General features: G+C 46.7%; 8 protein-coding genes and 1 non-coding gene across 9 annotated transcripts; 3 read left to right on the forward strand and 6 right to left on the reverse strand.

The window, feature by feature from the left end:
* Positions 1–1,391: 1,391 nt before the first annotated feature.
* Positions 1,392–3,677, forward strand: EDB82DRAFT_542387 (nucleophile aminohydrolase; the record flags this gene model as incomplete). The annotated part of the gene is made up of 6 exons (XM_025725928.2): positions 1,392–1,557; positions 1,611–2,068; positions 2,126–2,209; positions 2,260–2,521; positions 2,566–2,757; positions 2,808–3,677. 6 exons carry the CDS (start codon positions 1,392–1,394, stop codon positions 3,662–3,664), a joined length of 2,019 nt encoding a protein of 672 aa, XP_025594478.1. The 3' UTR covers positions 3,665–3,677.
* A 246-nt stretch (positions 3,678–3,923) lies between these two features.
* EDB82DRAFT_469396 (uncharacterized protein) lies at positions 3,924–5,102 on the reverse strand (the record flags this gene model as incomplete). Its single annotated transcript, XM_025725929.2, has 1 exon — positions 3,924–5,102. The coding sequence occupies one exon, from the start codon at positions 5,100–5,102 to the stop codon at positions 3,924–3,926; it is 1,179 nt and encodes a 392-aa protein (XP_025594479.2).
* Positions 5,103–5,489: 387 nt separating this feature from the next.
* EDB82DRAFT_518487 (uncharacterized protein) lies at positions 5,490–6,685 on the forward strand. Its single transcript, XM_025725930.2, has one exon. The coding sequence runs from the start codon at positions 5,794–5,796 to the stop codon at positions 6,571–6,573; it is 780 nt and encodes a 259-aa protein (XP_025594480.1). The 5' UTR covers positions 5,490–5,793; the 3' UTR covers positions 6,574–6,685.
* A 303-nt stretch (positions 6,686–6,988) lies between these two features.
* Positions 6,989–8,865, reverse strand: EDB82DRAFT_580851 (uncharacterized protein; the record flags this gene model as incomplete). The annotated part of the gene is made up of 4 exons (XM_025725931.2): positions 6,989–7,725; positions 7,780–8,174; positions 8,246–8,462; positions 8,629–8,865. 4 exons carry the CDS (start codon positions 8,863–8,865, stop codon positions 7,090–7,092), a joined length of 1,485 nt encoding a protein of 494 aa, XP_025594481.1. The 3' UTR covers positions 6,989–7,089.
* A 1,148-nt stretch (positions 8,866–10,013) lies between these two features.
* EDB82DRAFT_357136 (FAD dependent oxidoreductase) lies at positions 10,014–11,500 on the reverse strand. Its single transcript, XM_025725932.2, has one exon. The coding sequence runs from the start codon at positions 11,313–11,315 to the stop codon at positions 10,230–10,232; it is 1,086 nt and encodes a 361-aa protein (XP_025594482.1). The 5' UTR covers positions 11,316–11,500; the 3' UTR covers positions 10,014–10,229.
* A 43-nt stretch (positions 11,501–11,543) lies between these two features.
* EDB82DRAFT_t275 lies at positions 11,544–11,627 on the reverse strand. Its single transcript has one exon. It is a non-coding gene; the product is annotated as a tRNA-Asn (tRNA).
* A 4,919-nt stretch (positions 11,628–16,546) lies between these two features.
* EDB82DRAFT_436652 (ankyrin repeat-containing domain protein) lies at positions 16,547–16,930 on the forward strand (the record flags this gene model as incomplete). Its single annotated transcript, XM_065607759.1, has 1 exon — positions 16,547–16,930. A coding segment is annotated over one exon (384 nt), but the record flags the coding sequence as incomplete, so codon positions are not given.
* A 1,186-nt stretch (positions 16,931–18,116) lies between these two features.
* On the reverse strand, positions 18,117–19,410 carry EDB82DRAFT_481702 (uncharacterized protein; the record flags this gene model as incomplete). Its single annotated transcript, XM_025725935.2, has 3 exons — positions 18,117–18,978; positions 19,037–19,176; positions 19,231–19,410. The coding sequence occupies 3 exons, from the start codon at positions 19,408–19,410 to the stop codon at positions 18,117–18,119; spliced, it is 1,182 nt and encodes a 393-aa protein (XP_025594484.2).
* EDB82DRAFT_357170 (uncharacterized protein) lies at positions 19,352–20,208 on the reverse strand. The gene is made up of 4 exons (XM_065607552.1): positions 19,938–20,208; positions 19,615–19,845; positions 19,504–19,555; positions 19,352–19,453 (listed from the first exon to the last, which is right to left on the reverse strand). The coding sequence occupies exons 1-4, from the start codon at positions 20,045–20,047 to the stop codon at positions 19,436–19,438; spliced, it is 411 nt and encodes a 136-aa protein (XP_065463636.1). The 5' UTR covers positions 20,048–20,208; the 3' UTR covers positions 19,352–19,435.
* Positions 20,209–21,455: the final 1,247 nt, after the last annotated feature.

Raw genomic sequence — 21,455 nt, forward strand, 5'->3', positions numbered from 1 at the left:
TCGATATCTATTGCTACATGACTGGAGGCAAAGTCCTGCAACTATTGTTACATCTTGTTCATATGGGGTTCAACGTGCTGCATGTTGGATACCATTAATGGTGTGTCTCTATCTGATGGTCTGCAAGGGCCATTTCGATTCCGAACATCCCGTTTTTCATAACTCAATAAGCGTAAGCCTCGCTGAAGGAGTGAGGATTCTTAACTCGTGATTCCACCAATAACTCGCTGCCGTTTCACCCGAACGTCGTTACGTTGTAGAGGTTAACGGCGGAGCCTTCAAATCCTCAGACCTTATGGGACCAATACCACATCACCATGATGATTGAAACATTCTGATCACCTTGATAGTCCATACAGGGCACAACTTCGGAGGCCGGCCTGTCCGGTTGACGCCGCTGGAGTGTAGTTGTTCGTATCCAGTGAGGCCGTGGAGAGTCCACAACGAGCGATTTGTTGTAAATGATGAAAAGACGTCATCAGTCAAGGCTTCATTGCCATTGTGGAGAAGGTTGAGTGGATGTTGTACGTAATGGATAGTCGGGAGTGTCTTCAAATCGATCTCACCGTCTCACTGTAGGGATGATAATCCTAAGCAATTCACTTCGGTGTTGAGTTAGGCGAATGCGAATCAGGGACAGCTTCGTCACAGTAGGCTAAGGTCCACAGACTACGCCAATCGGCAGTCAATTTTGACTAGTCAAGTTTCAAATGAGATTAGTATAAACTCTGCTAGATCTATAGATAGTGTTACATCTGGGATACGTCTGTATACACAGTGTACTATCATGGATGAGAACAACAGGGGTACATGAATGTCTTGGGCACACGTGTGTTCCCCACTGGTCAAAAGCTTGTGTTAAGCTACTCGGACTAGGGAAGTGGGATAACTTCCGTAAGCGGGCCGTAGCGGGCCGTTACAAGCGCAGAATCCTACAAGTCTTGGCTGGCCTAAGGTACATATTGCGGCAGTGTCACACTGCATGAGACGATCTAGGTAGTATTGGTTATCTTCCTGCAAGATGCTCCTCCTCGAGATGTCATCATCCGGCGTGTCCGGCACGGAGTTCTGTCTGCGGATCCGCGATTTAGCGGGTACAGGGTGAGATACAACTGGGCTTGTACGGAGTACAACGTTTTGAGTTTCATCTACCAAGGTTCATTGCTTATTTCATCAAATAGACTTTGCAAGGGGTAAAACTCCGCGATTTGTCCATGAACTAGCCCATCTATGTATGGATCGTGGGGGTAGTGAAATCAGTTCCAAATTGCGGCTTACTGGAATTACAAGTCCGATGTCGCTCATCTTGACGAGTTACCTTAACTGTATGTCAAGATCAGTGTGTGCCGCATTCAATGTATTATTCTCCCAAGAGTCTGGATATCGCAATTATGTGTGGAATTAGTGCTTTCCTTACCCACCCTGGCCAGTCTAGGTCGCCTGTGTTGAATGGAGAAGCCAAGCATGCGGCGGATGAACTGGAGAGCAGTCTTGATCTGATTGCTCATCGTGGGCCAGATGCTCGGGGCCGTTGGTTCAGTGATGATAATCATGTTGGTGAGTTTTAACCATTCACTTGGTACATCGTGGGACGATCTAAAATGTGACAGGCCTTGGACATGTTCGATTATCCATCATAGATCTTAGCCCGAGTGGAAACCAGCCCTTTCATGACGAAGAAGGCGGTATCCATGCTGTTGTGAACGGCGAGCTCTATGACTACGAGCGCTACAAAGCTCAATTAGCAGATGAGTTCAAATTTGTTGGAAACAGTGACTGTGAAATCGTCATTGCACTTTATAAACACTACGGCCTTTCCTTCATCTCTCATCTCAGAGGCGAGTTCGCATTTGTCCTATGGGATGCAAACCGTCAGCAACTCATTGCTGCCAGAGATCGGTATGGGATTAAGTCTCTTTACTACACAGTTCATCAGAACAAGCTGTTAGTTGCGACTGAGATCAAGTCGTTTCTGGCGTTTGGTCTGCAACCAGAGTGGTGTATACGGTCGCTACGAGACCAGAGCTGGAGGGTCGATTCAACTACTTTCTTTGAAGGTGTTTACAAGGTAGGTCAAGCTTATAGAACGGCTTTATTATACCAGGCATCTAACTGACATGCGCAGGTCCTGCCCGGACATTATCTCATTTGTCGACCCAATGAAAGGGAAGAACAAAAGCCATATTGGGATCTTGAGTATCCGGACAAGGTAAGCAATATGAACATGATGTACTTTGTCTTGGTACTGAACTCTCGCAGCTATCCAAGGATCCACGATCTGAGGAGGAAATCACTGAAGGTGTCAGGGAACGCCTTCTAGAAGCTGTGAGGATCCGCCTCAAGGCAGATGTTCCTGTAGCTGTCTACCTTTCTGGTGGAATCGACTCGTCTTCAGTCGCTGGAATGGTATCGCATCTCATCAAGCAGGGCACAAAATTGGGTAATGAGGCGAGTTTGGCCCCGTCTAGTATGAAATGCTATACTGTCCAGTTCGATGAGGGTAGTGGTGCAGACGAGTCAGGTATGTGATTTTTCTTTCATGAATTCAAGGCTAATAAAATCTAGCAATTGCACGTCGCACTGCAGACTGGCTCGGCGTTGATATCCATCTAGTCAAGATGGATGAAGAGGCCCTCGTTGCACGATTTGAAGACACAACTTGGTACAGCGAAGTCCCTCTTCCAGATCTGAATGGGATGGGCCGATTAGCATTGGCGGAGGCTGTGCACGCTCAGGGCATCAAGGCTGTCATTACGGGTAAGCGACATGATATCCTCAATTTAGAATAATTTCTGACTTCACTCTAGGCGAGGGTTCTGATGAGCACTTTGGAGGTTACGATGCGTTCAGGGCGGATTCGCTCAGCGAGCCTGACCATTCGTGGTCTACGATGATGACCAATGCTGAGCGTCAAGAGGCATATGCTCTGGCTAGCGAACAAGCTCAATATGGCATCTTTGGAGACTTCACACCTAAGGTGCCGACCTCCACAAAGCGCATGTTCTGTTCCAACCATGTCACGAGTTCCATCGCGAGAGTCGGAAGTCTCCCGTTCTCCGACTGGACGAGGGTGTATGGAAACAGCACTCCCGAGACCAGTCTCGTTGAAGGCTTCGATGGAAGAGTCCGAGACAACATACTCAAACGGTGGCATCCTGTACACACTGCACAGTACATGTTTGTCAAAACTTTCATGCCTCACTTTATCTTGAGATACAACGGAGACAACATCGACATGGTCCATCAAGTCGAAAGCCGTTGTCCTTTCCTTGATCATCATCTGACCGAGTACGTCAACAATGTGCCACCCAGTTTGAAGATGAGGTACAACGCGAAGGACAAGACTTGGCGCGAGAAGCATATTCTTCGCGAGGCTGTGAAGCCTTATGTTACTGATGAGGTGTACAACATGAGTAAGAAGGCTTACATGGGCCCCAGGAAGTTTTGGCCTGGTGGACCACTTCATAAGAAGATTATGGAGTTAGTTACAAAGGAAAATGTGGATAAACTGGGGTTTGTGGACTGGGAGGCTACACAGGAGGCTATGGATGGGGCCTTCAATCGGCAGGAAGCTCTGCCACTGCGTCGTATAATTACCGTGGCGCAATTCGTTGTTCTAGGACAGCGTTTTGGTGTTAAGAAAGCTTATGGCGAGAGTAGCTAGAAGACAATTGAACCACCTATTCGCTTTACGGGCTCTACTAAAGATGTCTACAACCGCTATGCTTGGGCGTAGAATCATTTATTTGGCTTTTCAAAAGCTAGCAAAGTAGTGAATCGTGACGAACATAGTAAACGCCAAGGTACACTCAAGATACATGTGCACAGTGAAGGTTAACACGATTGAAGGTTATTGCAAGTGGACGTTGTATAATGGCAGTTCAAAACAATTTAATTGCACACTAAGTAACAGATGGTCGCTATCACCAGAATGCTGCCACGCGAACCTCAATACTTTCTCTAGCTTCGGCATTCTCGTCCTGATCCACCAGCTCAAAAGCACTGTGAATAGCTCCTCCAACTCCAAGATCAGACTTCCCTTCACCGCCTTCCAGAGGTGCTCTTGCATGCGCTTCCATCTCGTTGTCGAATAGCTGGATCACTAAAACATCAGAAGGTTTTTGCTCTGAGATGTAATGCCAGTCATGAGATGTCTTTTCTTTATCTCGTGGGGCATATGCCAGGTAACTTTGAGTCTGGTAGGTATCATCACTATTGTCAGTGTCACCGTTGGCAGCACCACCAGTGTTGGGATCAATGATGCGGTACAAGTGAGAAGGAATGCTGTGATCCGTTGGCTCCCGCTGGTCGGCGGGCACGTAGTCAGAAACAGGGAACGAAGCAGCTGAGGATAGAGCCAGAGGATCACGGTGAACAGTCTTCAAAGGTCGCCATATCGAGAAGAGGGCGAAGCGAGGAACACCTCCACTACCGGCCTCACCCCCGCGATAATAATCTTTGAGATCGTTCCACTGGGTGCCTGACTCGAGCAATCGGTTTTCTGCCTCAATGACCTTTTCAGCTGCCAAAGCAACTTCGTTGTGGTACCGGCGAATATGGTGTCTAGCTCCCTTGGGAGTGCAGTCTAAATGCACTTTGGGAGCTGGACATACCCCGTCCTTTGCAGAATTGCCAAAGATCGGTGGGAAAAGGTGAGACGTGTCATCTGATCTAGGTAGTTGTGCGTCTACCTCTTCACCTGTAGGCGAAGGCTCATCACCCTCGCTGTACAGACGATTTCTGACAACGGCAGCAGATACCACAGCCTTCTTGCATCCCGTCAAGTTCTTGACGAATTCTTCCACTTCTGGAAAGTAAGTTTGACGAAGAAGCTTTTCATTATTCCAACTCTGGCGACTGTGGGGAGCTGAGTTCAAAGCTGAAGAATGTCGACGGGCAGTAAAGCCATGGACCTCAAGTTTGTATGGAGAATCTTGTCCAAGGTCCAAGGACGGCCGCAAGTCAGTCAAGGGTAGAGTGACGACATCGCCAAACTCAGAGAGTGATGGAAGCAGATAGGCTTCTTTGCTTGGAGTCGGCTGAGCTCCTCGGGTCAGATAGCGAAATTTGCCGAGATGAGGTTTGGATGTCGTAGCCATCATGGGTGTGTCAAACGATGAGAATTATAGTGATACCTTGTAAGGTACGTTTGATTAAAGCCTTGCTATATAGAGAGCATATTCTTGTTAAAGTTGATCTAATCTACTCTTGTATCACTCCATCTATCCGATGTCGCATCCAACTACTTGATCTGTAGAATACCGATTGACCTACGTAGTCTTTGAACAATATGCAGATGAGACGCGTTTTGAAGATACAAACCCGTCTCCACACAAACCCATGTCCTTCGACTATAGTGCGTGCTAAATTGGGGATATGGTGAACCCCCACGATACCCCGTAAGAAACTTTCTTTGGAGCGTTGACAAAAGATCGTGGGGCTACCAAATCAGGCAAAGATGCGAGGGCGTTGTTTTTATGACTCACTTTGTGACATTGTGTTGGTTCGTCAAGTTCCTATACGCGAGTCAGGCCTGCCAGGTCATGGATGTTGGTACTTCGGCCAACACTCGGGCAAAGAACAAAGTCCGCGACCCTCATTGACCCAGTTTTGTATCCATCGCGGCACTTTAAGAACACCGATGCTGGCAAGATTCCGACCCCCGTTTAATTGTAGGGAATTTCCTCACGAACATCATCCTGTTTCACTACTTCGTCTTACACCTCCCCTGCTTAAGAGTCGCATTCGATCATTTTCCCGCTCGACTAAACCACTCACTATTCCTCTTCCATCATGGCTCGTATTCTCATCACCGGCTCTACCGACGGGTTTGGCTTCGAGGCCGCACGTCAGCTCATCGAGCGAAAACATCAAGTTTATCTCCATGCTCGAAACCAGCAGCGTGCCGATGAAGTCAAGACGAAACTTCCAGGAGCTGCTGGTGTTCTGATTGCCGACTTGACAACAGTTGCAGAGTCACGCAAGCTCGCGGAGGAAGTGAACGCGATTGGCACTTTTGACGCCGTCTTTCTAAACGCTGGGCTTTTCCACGGACCCTTTCGAAAGTCAGACCTTGGTGTTCCAGCAAGTGTCTTTGTCAACCTCGTCTCCCCTTATATCTTCGCCGCTCTCCTTACGCCACCTAAGCGTCTGATCTTCATCGCTTCTGTTCTGCACCACGAGGCCGACACAAGCCTAAAGGACATCTTCTGGTTGGAACGTGGAGAGAAAGGCTGGGATGAATTCCCAGCATACTGCGACGCCAAGTTCCATATTGTCCTACTGGTCAATGCGTTGGCCAGGCGATTGAAGAACACCTCAGTAATTGCTATGCATCCTGGATACGTTCCCACCAAGCTTTCAGATCCAAATGCTCCCGACAAGATGGAGGATGGTATTGAGACATATGTTATGTTGGCTGAGGGTGATTATGATACTACTTTGACTGGTGTCTACTTTGATCCTAAGCGAGAGAGGGCTCAGCCTCATGCCTTGACGGCAGATCAAGATAAGCAGGAGGCTGTAGTTAAGGCTTGTGAGGACCTCACTGGTGTAAAGCTTCAAAGCTCCTAGGTGTAGAAAATACAAACGCATAAAGAATACATACATAGTTGTAAGGCAGCATTACCGACTGGCGTTCGTGATAAAGAAAAAAAAATATCGTTGCTTCCTGACCACTTGGAAGTTTATTACTGATTTTGGGGAAAATAGCTCAAGGCAAGTTTTACTTCAAGAGCTTGTAAAACTGCCGAAATTGCAGGTGGGTCATCAATCCTCGCTTCGCTACCCCAGCAATAACCCCTCATATAGAGCAGCAGCCTGTAAATTGTTCAGCGAAAAATCATTAAGTGTGCTAAGAACAGACACGATGCTAATACTCTACTATATTGATGGATTGGCTAAATGATACTGAACTAAGGACAAGAGAAGTATTGAAATGTCAAAGTGATGATTGGATGGATTGGTTGAAGATCTAATTTGAAGTATTGTATACAAAAGAGAAATGTACATGTATGTATGTTCAGGTAATCATATTCGTGATACCCTTCACGCTCAACAAGAAGAGAGGAAATGGTTAAAAAGCCCAATCTAGGCGATAGGTGCATAGAAGCTGAACAATCCCTGAGGATCATACGCCTTCTTTAATTCCTGCAGCCGGCTCTGTCTCCAACTCTCACTTCCATACCACTCCTGGGGACCTTCATCACCGAAAGCATAGTTAACATACACCGGGACAGTGTCACGACCAGTTCCTTCGTGCAGGATGTCTCGGATCTTGTGGCCCAACTCAGAAGCTTTGTTGTCCAATTCAGTTCCATTCGACTGGTAACTGATCAACGGACCCACGAGAATATTCTGGTCTCGGTATGCAAAAGCGGTACTCTTGGAGTCAATTGACTTGACACCTTCAGTAGAGTAACCGTCGAATGTGACCAGGGAGTTATTGAAGACAGAATCACCCCGAATGTGATCGGCGAAGAAGTCAAATGCCTTCTTTTGCGCGGCTGGGTTGAATGACTCGAGGTAGATGGGGAACCTAGGGTTCATGGCTCCATTCTTTTGACAGGGGCCGTCCTCGGTGGTAATCTTGACCCATTTGGCAAGATCTGTATACTGACCCTTCTGTTTCTCAACCGCAAGGGGTTTCAATTTTTGAAAGGGCTCGGTGTATTTCTTGTCGACTGCCTCGACACCCTCTTGCATGAGGAGAATTTGGACGACAGGCTATTCTCTCGTTAGACATCTGTTAAAACGGTACAGAGTAGAACCAGAACTTACACCAGTGGGATCCAAATCAGGAATGTTGAACCAATAAGACCAGTTAATGACATCAGTAGATTGGGTACCATTCTTGAGGACATGTTCGTTGGTGAGCTTGTACAACTCCTCAACCTGGTCGCCCTTGAAGGTCAAACTCTCGAATGCCCAATTTTTGTACTCGACATCGAAAGCTTTAGAAGTGACCGAAGTGACGATGCCGAAATTATGACCAGCTCCTTTGAGAGCCCACCATAACTCAGAGTTTGAGTCAACAGTAGCGACAGTACCGTTAGAGAGAACGATGTTCATTGACTCGAATTGGTCAGCAATAAGACCGTGGCGACCCTGAAGCCAACCATGGCCTCCGCCAAGGGCTGGGCCAACATAGCCGACACATTCACAGCAACCGGTGACTATTGAGATCAAGTTAGCATTCCTACCAGTCTCTTCATTTGTTTGCAGTAAACATTGATTCTGAACCCACCTGTCTGCTTGCCAGCTTCCCAAAGCGTATGGGTTACCAGCTTAGATTTGGTTCCACCAAGAATGGTGACACTCTTTCCGTCCTCGGCGATCTTAACACCAGAGAGCTGGTTGAGATAAATCTCGATACCTTGCTTCATCTGCCCCAGGGTGGTAATTGCTCCATGGGCACTGTTGTATGCCAAAAAGGGCAAGTTCTTCTTGTTGGCAAATTTGACCTGTAACAGTGTGTCAGTTGGGTGATCAAGACCATCCCCCGTATCGGTACGTGGCTGGTACACGTGGGTGGTACGCAGATAAAACGTCAAATAATGGAGCAAAGGGTGTAGAAAATAACCAAGAGGGAAATTATACGCGAATCGGGAACTGGGAAGTCAAACTTACAATTTCAACAACATCGTTCTCAGTGGCAGGAACAGCAACAATGTTCACGGTTGGTGTATCAAGATTGGACCAACGCTTCGAAGCGGTCTCAAAGTCCTCAGATCCAGGAAAGTATACCTTTGCAGAGGCCGAAAGCTCCTTGCTAAGCGCCTTGTAATCCACATCCCGAGACCAGAGGGTCTGACAGGTTGTTTGGGCAGCCAAAGTGGCTAAAGCGGTAAGTGCTTGCAGACGCATGATGCCTTGGCGGAAGCAGGTTGGTCACAACTGACGGTATGCATCGGCGGGGAGTCTGAGCGGATTTATCGATCTTGCCTTTTCCGCTGTTACGTCTGTTCGGGAGTTGTGTCGGCTCTCAATGCCTCCTTTCTTCAACGTTACTATGGCGGTATACTCTATCTGGCCTGAGCTTACTGTGAAGTCTCATCGGGCCGTGCCGATGGTTCCGTGAAGAGATAGGTTTCTTACTATAATGGCGTCTTGCGCAGTACGGCTCTTCCGGAGGAATCTCATCCTTACTAGTGACGGAGGTTGGAAGTGAGCATGTAACGTCTTGATGGATCGCAAGGGTCAGATAGGCTTTGATTCGTAGTAAAGGCAGCATATACGACCAGGTACGAAGTTTAAGATCCATGGGTCAACAAAGTCATGGACTTGCCCCTACCTGTTCTTGCATGAATCATGCAACCTATTGAGTTATTGCAACCCCAGACCCGCGTCATCTTATGCCAGTTACCAGGGGGTATAGACACAACGTGCTTTCCAAGAGATGAGAGTAGATCTCGGAGCCGCACAGTGTGAGTGATCTGGGGTGTGTACTATGTACTTCATCCCATCACTCGGCCGAAGGTCCAAAAATTAAAGTTTGAGCTGATGTCGTGGCACTGACTGGGCCGTAACGCTACGGTCCGGCAAATCATGAAGGATTACCAAGGGTGTTGATGCTTTCACGCCTTGATTGGTCCGGCTACACTACGTAGAGTAATTGTGCGTTTAATTTCACGATGATAGAAAAGGCAAAACAGAGCAATGGATAAGGATGACAATAGCGACTAGCAATAAAATAGTAAGGTGAATTTTTATTATATGTATTACGTATTGACAACGACAATTCATTGGAGGACATCATGACGGACATAGTCACCTCCCGATGGCAATGCTGCCCTTGATTCAATGGGATCAGAGTTTGCTAAAATCAACACACAGATTTCCCATTAACAAAGTACAATCATGACCTCGACCATTTCTCTCACACATAGTTAATGATTAGAATTTCGAAGCTTACCTGGTTGGGACACTGAGAGACACTTGTATCATGCATAATTACCAATCTGAAATGTATGTATAGGGTAGTTCAGAAGCTGTAAAATAATTTGTGCTGTTGTTGCTTTTACAGCAAAAGGTTATCATTCCCATACAGTCTATGTACCGTGATCAAGTAGTGTATTGGAAATACTACTTTTGAGAAAAACTTTAATTTGGAAATTTGTTGAAAATTTGATCTGCGCGGACAGATTAATCTTTGTTGAGAACATGAATGAAACTGAGAAGGTCTGGGCGAGAGCCCAACTAGTCAGTGCACAAAAACAAATAAGTAGTGATCAAGTAGTGAACCGATCAAGGCGGAACTGAACAAGAGCTGGATCTGTCTCTCTGGTCAGAATCTGCTTGCTCACTAATTCCCCAACGATAGCTGCATTTGTGACACCAGAGTGCATGACTGCCACACTGACATTATCAAGGCCCGTCGGTCCTATAATCGGCATTCCATCTTCTGGTGTAGGTTTATTGCCAACTGTAAAATGATCGAACTCAAGCTTTTCGCCTCCGATCAGAGTTTTCTGTAGCTCCTTAAACACCTCTCGTGCAGTTTGCTTAGGATCATCGCCTGGGTCGTCACCCGGGTTCTCGCAACCCGCTCTGATAACGCCGTCCTTGGTTTGACGCATGTAGAGATACTTCGAGTTAATGAGACTATGAAGAAGCTGGTCTTGTACAGGCTTTGAGTTGACGATCAAGGCTGGTACAGAGTGAACTGGTAGGTTGATATTTTCGGTCGCGAGAAGAGGCACGCTGCCTAAACCAGCTGCGATAACGACATGATCGCCATGCACCTCTTCTCCGGAGGTCAATACCACCCCAGTAACTTGGCCATGGCTTTTGAGAAAGGTCTTCGCGGTGCCTTTGATGATCTTGGTACTGGTTTTCGCTTCTGCGTCGGCTACCATCTGTCGGGCAGCCAAGTGTGCTTCGATTGCTCCCTCCTCAGTATAGCAAAGGCCCCATTCAGGAAGACTTGCAGACCCAATCCCTGGCTCTTGAGACTGTATATCATCTACTGACATGCGCTTTACACCATAACCCCAACTTTCCAAGCTGTTATGTTTTTTAATCAAAGTCTCTGCAGGTTTGTGCCAATTGACTGATCCATTCCAGGTGATGGGCAGACCAGGCAGTTCATGTTTCATTGCTTTCCATCTCTTCAGCGACCGGACACGGAATTCGTAATAAGATTTGTCACTGGCCGAACTGGCGTTGAGCCAGGCAAAGGAAGCTGAACTGGCAGGGCCGCCGATGTCTTCGGCGATGATGGTCACCTTTGTGTGCTTGGCCAAATGCCATGCGATAGAAGCACCGACGATACCTGCGCCGATGACGATGACATGAGGGTTCTTTGAGTTGTCCATTGTGATGCGAGTTGTTGTTTTGATCAGGTTGACTAAGTGAGCAATGATCTGTTAATGTCATGAGATATGGACATTCAGGTTACACCAACCCCGCCTTTTGGAAAGACGCAGTACCAAAAGCCAATACCAAGATAACACATGGGATCAATGGCAAGAAGATAAAAAAAGACGATCTCCAAAACAAATCCAATGGATATAATAAAAAGAATTGCCAAAAACCAAAAGGAACTCCCCCGGGAAGGCTCGAACTTCCGATCTCCCGATTGTCTATGAATAACAGTCGGACGCTTTAGCCAACTAAGCCACAGGGGACAGCTGATTGGATGAAAGAGACATTTACTATCGGACACTAGATTCACAGTTGCTTGCAGAGTGACAAGACGAGTCAGTCTCCAAGATCTCTCATATTACCTGTGAAGATATACTGTCTTCAATGGCACTGCGTTACGTAGGGTCAGCAGTGAGTCATTGTATAAAGCCATAATATCCATTTTAGTATATTTCTTGGGAAAAAAAAGTCTAATGCAGTCTCGTAACTTAGAAGTTGCCATTATATTAGAAGAATTAACTCGACATTATTATGTAATAAACTCAAATCGTCGTGGCCTGAACCCTCCCTCTCCTCGGATAAATATCCTTTCAGCTATCATTTGAGTTTATTCTTTTCCTTTTACAAAGCTGGACCTTCGGTAGTACTGTTGATTCTTCTCTTCTTTTACTTTACAAATCTTCCATCTCCCTCAACCCACCAAATTCAACAATCAATCCTAGACACCATGGAGCAGCGATTTGCATCACTCCCAGAACCGGAACTACACGCTGGACCACACTTGGACTTATTGAATCCGGTCCAGGCACCGGGCCCCAGCGATAGCTTCCATCTGTTTCCCAATCTTCCTCGTGAGCTCAGGGATTTGATTTGGTGGCATTCTCTCGCCCGAGAAAGGTTCTTTTCAATAGCCAGCTGAGATAAACGACATATAAAAAAGTCACCCTTAATTTCCACTAGCCACGTGGCGAATATCAGGCAGCGTTTAGAAGTAAATGCTATTCTTTTCACAAACAAAGAGTCACGACAGGCCGCCTTACGGTTCTACCGCATTCGGATCCCATGCTATAGCTTTAGAGGTCTTCCGACGAAGGTTAAGGGCGTATTATACTTTAAACCTGATTTCGACATACTTCATTTCGGAGAGCCCGTTCAAAAATCCACATGGGCTAGCCGTTTTGTCGCCTTGTCCCAGGAGTTCAAGAAGGCCGATCCCAAATGTCTAGGTCTGAGGAAAGTTGCTTTCAACTGTCCTCTGCTATTCACTGAAGACCTCGACAGCGTGGCGCAAACGGATGGGCTAAAACAAGCTATTTCTGGGATTCCCTGCGTCTTGTTTGTGTTGAGGGCCGTTCGGCGACTATACAGCAACTGTGTCAACGATAAACTCGAGAAGTTTGACCGTAGTATTCGTACTAATGCTGCACTACACCCCTGTGTTCAAAGGCTACCCCAGGAGTCCAGAATTGTCCAAGTAGAGTTGAAATGCAAAGTTCCACATGGGGTGTACCGTTTCATTGACTCATCATTTTGGAAAGCTCGGCATGATGCATCCTTTTGGATGCGCCTCCGCGAAATTTTGAAAGTGCAGCGCCCTTGTGAGCATAAAGTTATACTTGGATGCTTATTGTCTTGTGATTGCTTCCATGAAGCGGCCAGTCAATGGAGGAGGGAGGATTAATCCAATAGGAAACCACGAAAACATGGACGAAAAGCTAGAGACTTCTCCTAGAAGAGCTCAAGAGTATTGGATCTTCCCTCTGGAAGTCCTTGGACGGACATCGCTTGATCATTCGCTGTGGTCTGAGGAGTCTGAGGCACTCAATCTCACTGTATATCCCCTGGACTGTGTGTTATACGAGCTTGACTAAGGCGTGTCCAAAGTTCCGACGAAGTGCATTGCGGTGTGTCCCATGGCAAATTCTGAGCGGTGAAAGGGCACGAAAGCAAGTTTTATAGACCGAACTCTGCAACTTGAGCATCAATTCGGGCCTAGTTACAGACAGAAAAGACGGAGGAGACGAAAAAGAGGGAAAAAAATGTAGCATGTTTAATTTGCATATTGGATATAGTTCTAGGATGATCCAGCTAAGGTACTTTGTCCCATATAGGGAACTGTTGGTCACGACATTTTGTTACAATAGCTTTACACAAACCAATATGTAATATTATAAATTGATCTATCAACTCATTCCTCGTCCACTAGAAAACTGATTGAGTTCAATAAGCTTGGCGGAAATCTCATGCAGCTTATGTGGCTGTGCAACCTGTGCTGACGGGCAAGTGTTTCTTCACGCGGTCATCAGACTCTGACTCTGACTCTCCAACGTCATCTTCATCACAATCATGGAAGCTGTGGGTCTTGCCATCGGCGTCGCTGGTCTCTTTAGCGCAGTTCTAGAAGCTGCGGAAAAGGTTCAGTCGTATCGCTCATTCGGATCTGACTCTAGCACCTTAGAAACCCGATTCCAGACTACCAAGGTCCTTTTGGAGCAGTGGGGTCACAGTGTAGGGTGCAATAATGGTGTCCTGTCAACACATCATAGCACAAAATTGGATAATCCTGATATTGAGGTTGCCGTGGAGAAAATTTTGAAGATCACTCAGGAAATCCTTCAGTTTGGCCTTCAGCACCGTCCGTCCCATGGAGTGATTGGGCTTCACACTGCTGGCAGAAGGCAGAAGTTGAAATGGGCGTTTGGCGACAAACAGAAGCAACAAGAGAAAGTCGAGCTTTTCGAGAAGCTGGTTGGACAGCTGCTACACTTGGTCCCTGTAGATCATATCGGTCCGGAAGCCATTCAAAGTCACGCCTCAATCGCTGAAATCCAGGCTATTCTCCAACGAATTGAGACTGAAACGCGAGGTAAGACGCAGATGAGGCTATCAAGTAAGTAACTAACGCGAATAAGCCGAGACCCGTAAACAAGTACTATCGTGGATTGGTCACGGGCGCACCGACCAGCGTTATCACGACTCACTACAAAAGAAACATGCTGGAACATGCGACTGGATTTATAGCCGAGAAGTCTTCCAGCGTTGGCTATCTTCAGATTTTTTTGATGGCTTCAAAGCTTTATGGATCAACGGTCCTGCTGGTTTTGGCAAGACAGTCCTCAGCGCAAGTATAGTCAATCACCTTTCAGTCACCTTCGACACGCCAACAGCGCACTTTTTTGTCACATCTGAATCACAAAGTCGAGACGATCCATTTCTTGCCGTGCGCGCCTGGATTGCACAAATAATATCTGGACATCAAGATGCATTTGAGTGTGCTCACCATGTCTGGCAGGACGATTCCGACCCTGTTTCGTCCCGAGAAATATGCCTGAGACTCCTGGCGCAGATCGTACAGCTCGTTCCTGGCTGCACCTTTGTCATTGACGGACTCGATGAATGTACTAATCTTCACGCCCACAATACCTCAGCAACTGCATTCCTTGAAGCGATCATCGCGGCCTTATCAACAATGTCCTCCAGAGTCCTGGTAGTAAGCCGCGATGAGCCTCACATACGTCACGCGTTGAGCACTCGTTTCATTGAGTACACCATTTTGCCCAGCGACGTTCATGCCGACACTATTTCTGTTTCTCAAGAGATAGTCGAAAGAAAGCTAAATAAAAAACCTAACGACTTTCGTAAATCTCTTTCTATAACTATGGCCGCTCGTTGTGAAGGCCAGTTTCTCTGGCTTCGTCTTCAAGAAGAATCTTTGAGAAATGGAATGAACATGAAAAAGCTACAGAGTGTCGTGGAGGGTACTCCTCCTGGTCTGGAGGCACTCTATGAGCGAGAATGGAGTAGGATGGTACAATCTCCTGACTACGAAAGAATAATTTCCCTGCTTCGATGGACAGCGTTTGCAATCCGGCCCTTGACGGTGGACGAAATTACAGAAGCCGTTTTGATCGGTGATTATGAGGACTTCCCGTTGGACGATCTACCAGATGAGATTGACGACGACTATGTTGATACGGAGATTGTTGACCTTTGTGCTCCTCTAATCCAGATGATCCATCGACGTGAAGAAAAGGAAAACGATAGCCCTGTTGGACAGCAAACTGTACACCTGGCGCATTTTTCAGTGAAACAGTTTCTCCTCACACAACTTCCTGCACCAGTAACGATTCAGACCAACGGAAGTCTGAGGTCCCAATATCAACACAGTCTTCTTGCGACAGCTTGTCTACAATACATCAATTTCAGGTACGCATGGAATGATATGGCTGGTCATATGACTATCCGAGGAGCTATGCTTAGGGACTACGCTGCGAGTTCCTGGAACCATCATTATCATTCTAGTTTGACCAGTGACGAAACATTACTGGATCGCATCACTACATTATTCGATGAAAGAAACTGGGTATGGGGTTTCTGGCGGTCGTGGCTACATATGCAGGATAGCAACAGTTTCACTACGTCTGGTGATAGCACCGCCAATGGAGGCAGCGACGAGACTTGGTGGTATTCGGAATCACCTGGTCCAATCGTCTACGCAATTGGACTAGGACTGGACTCAATAGCTGATACATTGATGACTGAGTACACTTCGGGCCGGGGAGATATGAAGGACCTCACCTGTGCCGCATTCGTTGTCTCAAAGCAGTCTGGACGAGAAAATACGCTTAAAAAGCTCCTCAAGTCCGGCGTCAGTGCCAGAGTAGTCGATGCAGACGGGAAAAGTCTACTGCACTTCGCTGTTGGCTTCAATTCCTCCCAATTTGTGCGGATCTTGATCGATAGTGGAGCCGACGTAACAGCAACTGACAGAGAAGGTTTTACGCCATTGCACGTTGCACGGAGTGCGGAAATAACGAGAATCCTTCTCGAAAGTGGTGCAATGGTTGATTCCAGAACAAATGTTGGACGCACAGCGCTACATTCAGCATCCTTCAATGGTTCCGCTGAGATTGTCGAGGTTCTATTGGACATGAGTGCTGCAGTTGATGCTCGAGTGAGCGTGGAATCCAGTCCCGGGAATTTCGACTGTCACTTAACTCCTTTGCATCTTGCCTGCTTGGCTGGCCACCTAGAAGTAGCACGTATGCTTATAGCAAAGGGGACGTCTCTTACCGCGTCAAATGCCGGTGTCTTGCACGGGGCATGTGCAGAGGGCAATAAAGAGATCGTTCAACTGTTGGCTCTTGAAGGTGTGTGCATAGAAGACTCATGGTTGCAGGGTATGCGTGCAATTCAAGTCGCTTCCGAATGCGAACAGTTTGAAGTAGTTGAGCTACTTATTGAATTGGGAGCAAACATAGACGTGAAGGATGAGAATGGAAGTCCTATTTTACACGTTGTATGTCAGAAAGGCCATACAGAAACTATGAAAGCTCTGATTAACGCCGGAGCCGACATCGAGGAGCTGGATGCTTCTGGCTTCACTCCATTGGCCGTTTCTTGCTACTATGGACATTTGGACGCCGCAAATCTTTTGATAGGAGTTGGGAGTGACTTCTCCCGCATTATTAAGTTTCACGGGGCGACATTACTCTTTCAAGCAGTGGCAAAGGATTACACGAAGATCGCCAGGCTTCTTTTAGACAACGGAGTAGACCTAGCGGAACGACACAAAGATGGTCATCAGGCTCTCGACGTTGCGGCCTCATATGGCCGCACGCAGCTAGTAGAACTGTTCATCGAAATGGGAGCCAATGTTTTAGGTACTGACAAATATGGGCGGGCCCCTTTACATCGCGCTTGCGCATGCGGAAATATTGAGACTGTTCGGTTACTGCTTAACGCAGGCTCGAGGTTATCGTCCCTCGATAACAACGGCTTCACATGTCTCCATCTGGCATCCCATGGTGATAAACTCGAAATTGTGAATCTACTTGTTACTATGGGGCTAAGTATTTCAGCGAAAGCGTTTAACGGAGCTACTCCTTTGCATAGTGCTGCAATCCAGGGAAGCATCGACGTTGTCAAATATTTACTGAAGGAGGGGGCTTTTGCAGAAGAAGTAGATCATGGCGGGCTGGACGCGATCGACATGGCAACGTACAGAGGGAATGTTGACATTCTAAAGTGCCTCGTTGAAGCTAACCCTGAAGGAGCCATTAACAATGTTCGCGATAAGTTTGGAACGACCAGACTCCACATAGCCACGTACCAGAATCGTACACGGAGTGTGAAATCACTGCTTGACATCCCAGGCATCGAACCGAACAAGGTTGATTATGCTGGGCGTACCGCTTTACTTCTAGCTGCTAGACATGGCTTTGATAATATTGTTCAAACCTTGGTTGCTGACGTTAGAGTCAACCCAAACTTGAAAGACTGGCACGGCTCAACACCACTATTCGTTGCAGTCAGATATGATCGTTCAAAGGCACTTAAAGTATTGCTCAAGAGCCCAAAGGTCACTACAGAAGATAAAGATGGTTTTGGGAAAGATGTCTGGTGGTGGGCCGAGAAGACTGGTAACCTTGAAGTGTTATCTCTTCTACAACAATACGTCAGGCAGAGGCACATCTTCACACGGCAACAGCGACGCCATTAGGTCTGATATCGACGTCAACTTGAGTACTATCGACTCTCGCTGATTTTTTGGTGCCTGTCTAATCATTAAAAATGATCCCTGACCTCATTCGCAATGTGACGACATGTCATTCATTTCATGTCCGGAATGCTATGAATGGGGGTTTAGTGTTTGGGTATTGTGAGTGGCAAACCAACTTGTACTCAAATGAGTCTTGATAAATTAGCTTTAGTATAACCTTTATTCTCGTGAAACATTATGGAACTTGGTATTATTGCCGAACACTTATCATTTGCCACAAATCACTACACGACTCCTTCTTCACCGGACAAGTTGGCCACACCACACATGATAATATGTAGTGTGCGTCTTTCCAAGTCGAAATGTGAGTGTACTTCATCCAGCTTCGAATCAAGAGGCAAAGTTCCTCCAAGATGAGATCAAGCTTGTCATCTAACACCAGTGATTGAGCGTAAGTCACACTTAACGCGCCCATGAATGCTTTCCAAAACCACAAGTTGCGTGTCTCGTCATTCATGCTCTCAAACAACGACGGCCCCTTTTGTAAGTCCCGTTTAAGAATGTCGATTTTGAGATAATGCAGTCGTTTCTCTGGAGGAAGCCCTTGATTGCAGACTCCCAGAACAGTTGTGAGATAAAAGTCGACAGCGGAGCAAAACCCAGACCAAGCTGACAAATAGACTGGCTCGCCAGGAGTGGGTAGTGGTATCTTGTTTGAGAATGATTGAAGATGTGCTGTGATTACTGTGTAAAGCAGCTTTGAAGAAAGCCCGCTGTTCCAGACATTCCAAGGCATGGGAACATCTGCACCGCCACGTTCCTTTGAATTTGCCATCATTGCCAATCGTGTAATTGGTCGAAGTATGGATACCGCCGGGAACATATCGATATCTTTGGGCACACGTCCTGGTGGAATAGACCCGAAGAAGAAGGGTACCATACGGAAAGCTCTTAGGCGCAGTTCAGGGCCATTGACCTCGTTAAGATGCATCCTATGTATCATCCGACTGAGTTCTGGTACCTCCATTTCCGTTTCTGGTTGTGGTGATATTACTTCGGCAGGGACAACCTCGGCCAAACGGCTTTTGGTGCTGTGTATCATGTTACTGGCTCTGTTAAATAACACGTTAATATCATTGGTTCATCGTGACAACGGGTCCTGGTGCTCACATTATGAGATAGCGATCTGTCAACTCCAAGTCAACGTCGAACTGACATCCTTGTCGGAGGGTTTCTCGGTCCTTGGTGGACAAGTAGGTAGTCAGACCGTTCAGGTGAGACTTTGCAACTGCAAAGTTGCCAAGACAACACTAACTATGATAAGTATAGAACACGTTGTAGCATTTAACTGAGAAAATACGTACCTCGACGAAGCAAAGAGTGCTGATGTACTTGGCACATCGCAGGACCTCTTTTGCCCGAGATGAAGATGTAAGCCAAGTGTTCACTTGCTTTATACTCTCAATCTTGTGATATAGGAACGTTGGCTCAAAAATGGCAAGATCGCCTTTGTTCCATGCATAATGAAGTGCTGATACCAGCATTGTGTTTTGCAGAACTTCTGGATTGCTAGTAGCTGAGGCGACACTATGACACTATCAACATCTGACTGGATCTATCAATATGCTGTGACTGACCAATCGTTTGGGCTTACTGGTAAGGGTCCAATAGTAGCACCAGCTTGCAAGACTGTATCAGATCCATCGGCGTCAGCTGAAACTGCTTATATGTGAGACTATTGAATGCACAAACAGTAGTGGAGAAGCTCCTTGGACTTGAGTGGCATTTTGATTGGCAACATATCAAATGGATCAAGGAAGTCGGATCCTGGCCTTGTAAACACCCTGGCAGGTGACAAGGTTGTTGATTTCTGGATAACCCATGGAGTCTGCTCTCCAGGGCGTGTAGTAGCCCTACGTTCGCGAAGGGGAACTATTGGCACATATGAGCAAGGCAGTTTTTTGATCACACAATTGCGACTATAGAGTGATGTCAGTCATCGCATGTGTCTTATCGTGGAGTCCAGACTCCAACACGTTACATATCTGGACACCACAGGAAGGCGGTTTACCAGGATGGCTGTTTCTCATCACAGCGGATGCGCCTGGAGCGACATCCAACACAGCCGTTACGGCTCCTTGTGCTGCTGGTGGGTTTTTCGGGTGGCTTATCTGCGGCCATAACTGACGTCGGATGAAGCTAACTCGTGTCAGCTTTGAGGCGTAAGTGGGAAGCGGGGACAGATGAGGAGATGGAAGAAGGAGTTAGGCCAAGGATTGGGTATGAAATGCTAGTCTTGATATGGACAGGTAAGCAGCGAAAAGGTCAGTGGACGAATTATGATCAACATCCCCGCATCTGAGATCCCTGTTCCAACATGCATAATTCATATCAGTTATACAGATGGGATTATGATATGACGTCGCCGATATCTTCCTTTCAATAGTTAAACTGATTGTAAGTCCGAATATGTGTATTTTCCGTAGCCTACTCTTGTTTGGACGTGTCATTGATGTGACGGAAAACATCCTGACAGCATTGCTTGATCATAAGCTAACAAGATCTGTTTTGCGTTGATGGCACTTAACTCAGCTCACATTTGACAGAAGGTATAGACATGTAACTGGAGTAAGAACCTAAATATCACAATACAGGCTCATCTATACATCACTGGCTGAATCGGCCATGTTGTTGCTTAGGGACGTTAAGCTAGCTAGCCTGCGGCTATAGACATACGCTGAAGGCCTTATACTCCGGTACGCGTTGCATTCAGTATCATAGGCACTAAACTTAGCTATCTTGTGACCGAAAGATTTTTGCTCATGGTGTTGAGGAATAAATCTCCGTCTAGAGGTCAAGGATAGAACACCTAGATCTCACACAAACGCTCTGAGCTAGGTAGCGTTCTCCGAGAACGGTTTCAGTGTAAGGCGTCAGTTACTCAATAGTCAAACACCCCCAGCGTCTTGCATGGCTTAAGCTTGATTCCGATCGAGTGAAAATGCTAGTGCACTGGCTAACGGTTAACGTTTTCTTAATCACCGCATCCAGAACGTTCAGCTAGCCTCACGTTGTAGCCATCACAGTTTGTAATGTGAAAGTCATGGGACAGCCTTCAACGATATCTATAGAAAGCCTAAAGCCATGGTTGGTTATCCAGGTTCTAGATCTGATTTCCACTGAACGGTCGGTCGATGAGACTGGCTGAGGAGGGTCAACGTCTCGTGAAGCCCCTCGTTCCACGAGGCGACAACGTCTATGTTTGGCTTAATAGTCTATATGCAGGTGGATCTGATAACAGTAAGCTAACGCAGGGGAGCCGTCGTGGCTGTTGAACCGAAAGTTTATGGGCAGCCTTCGATCAGCCAGCTGACTACAGACCCGCCAACTAACCGCCAGTGGTGTTCAGCTTCTCCATTTCCATCAACGTCTGTTTGTTTTCAAGAACGTCACAAGCAAACTACAACGTCCTGATGCGGAGAAGATGGTGTGGTAGAGAGCTGAGCTTACAAATGGAATGTTAGAACCAACATTATGTGCCTTGCACAAAAGCTTGAAGGTACTGGTGAAGTACTTACGTTGAGTCCGG

The sequence above is a fragment of the Fusarium venenatum genome (assembly GCF_020744135.1).
Source record: "Fusarium venenatum strain MPI-CAGE-CH-0201 chromosome Unknown EDB82scaffold_4, whole genome shotgun sequence".
NCBI lineage: Eukaryota > Fungi > Ascomycota > Sordariomycetes > Hypocreales > Nectriaceae > Fusarium > Fusarium venenatum.

Coding starts and splice junctions, on each gene's coding strand:
- EDB82DRAFT_518487 (XM_025725930.2), top strand. CDS start 5,794: ATGGCTCGTATTCTCATCACCGGCTCTACCGACGGGTTTGGCTTCGAG.
- EDB82DRAFT_357136 (XM_025725932.2), bottom strand. CDS start 11,315: ATGGACAACTCAAAGAACCCTCATGTCATCGTCATCGGCGCAGGTATC.
- EDB82DRAFT_357170 (XM_065607552.1), bottom strand. CDS start 20,047: ATGGCCGCAGATAAGCCACCCGAAAAACCCACCAGCAGCACAAGGAGC. Junction 19,846..19,937: donor GATGAGAAACAGCCATCCTG/GTAAACCGCCTT, acceptor ATCACTCTATAG/TCGCAATTGTGTGATCAAAA. Junction 19,556..19,614: donor GAGCTTCTCCACTACTGTTT/GTGCATTCAATA, acceptor GATCTGATACAG/TCTTGCAAGCTGGTGCTACT.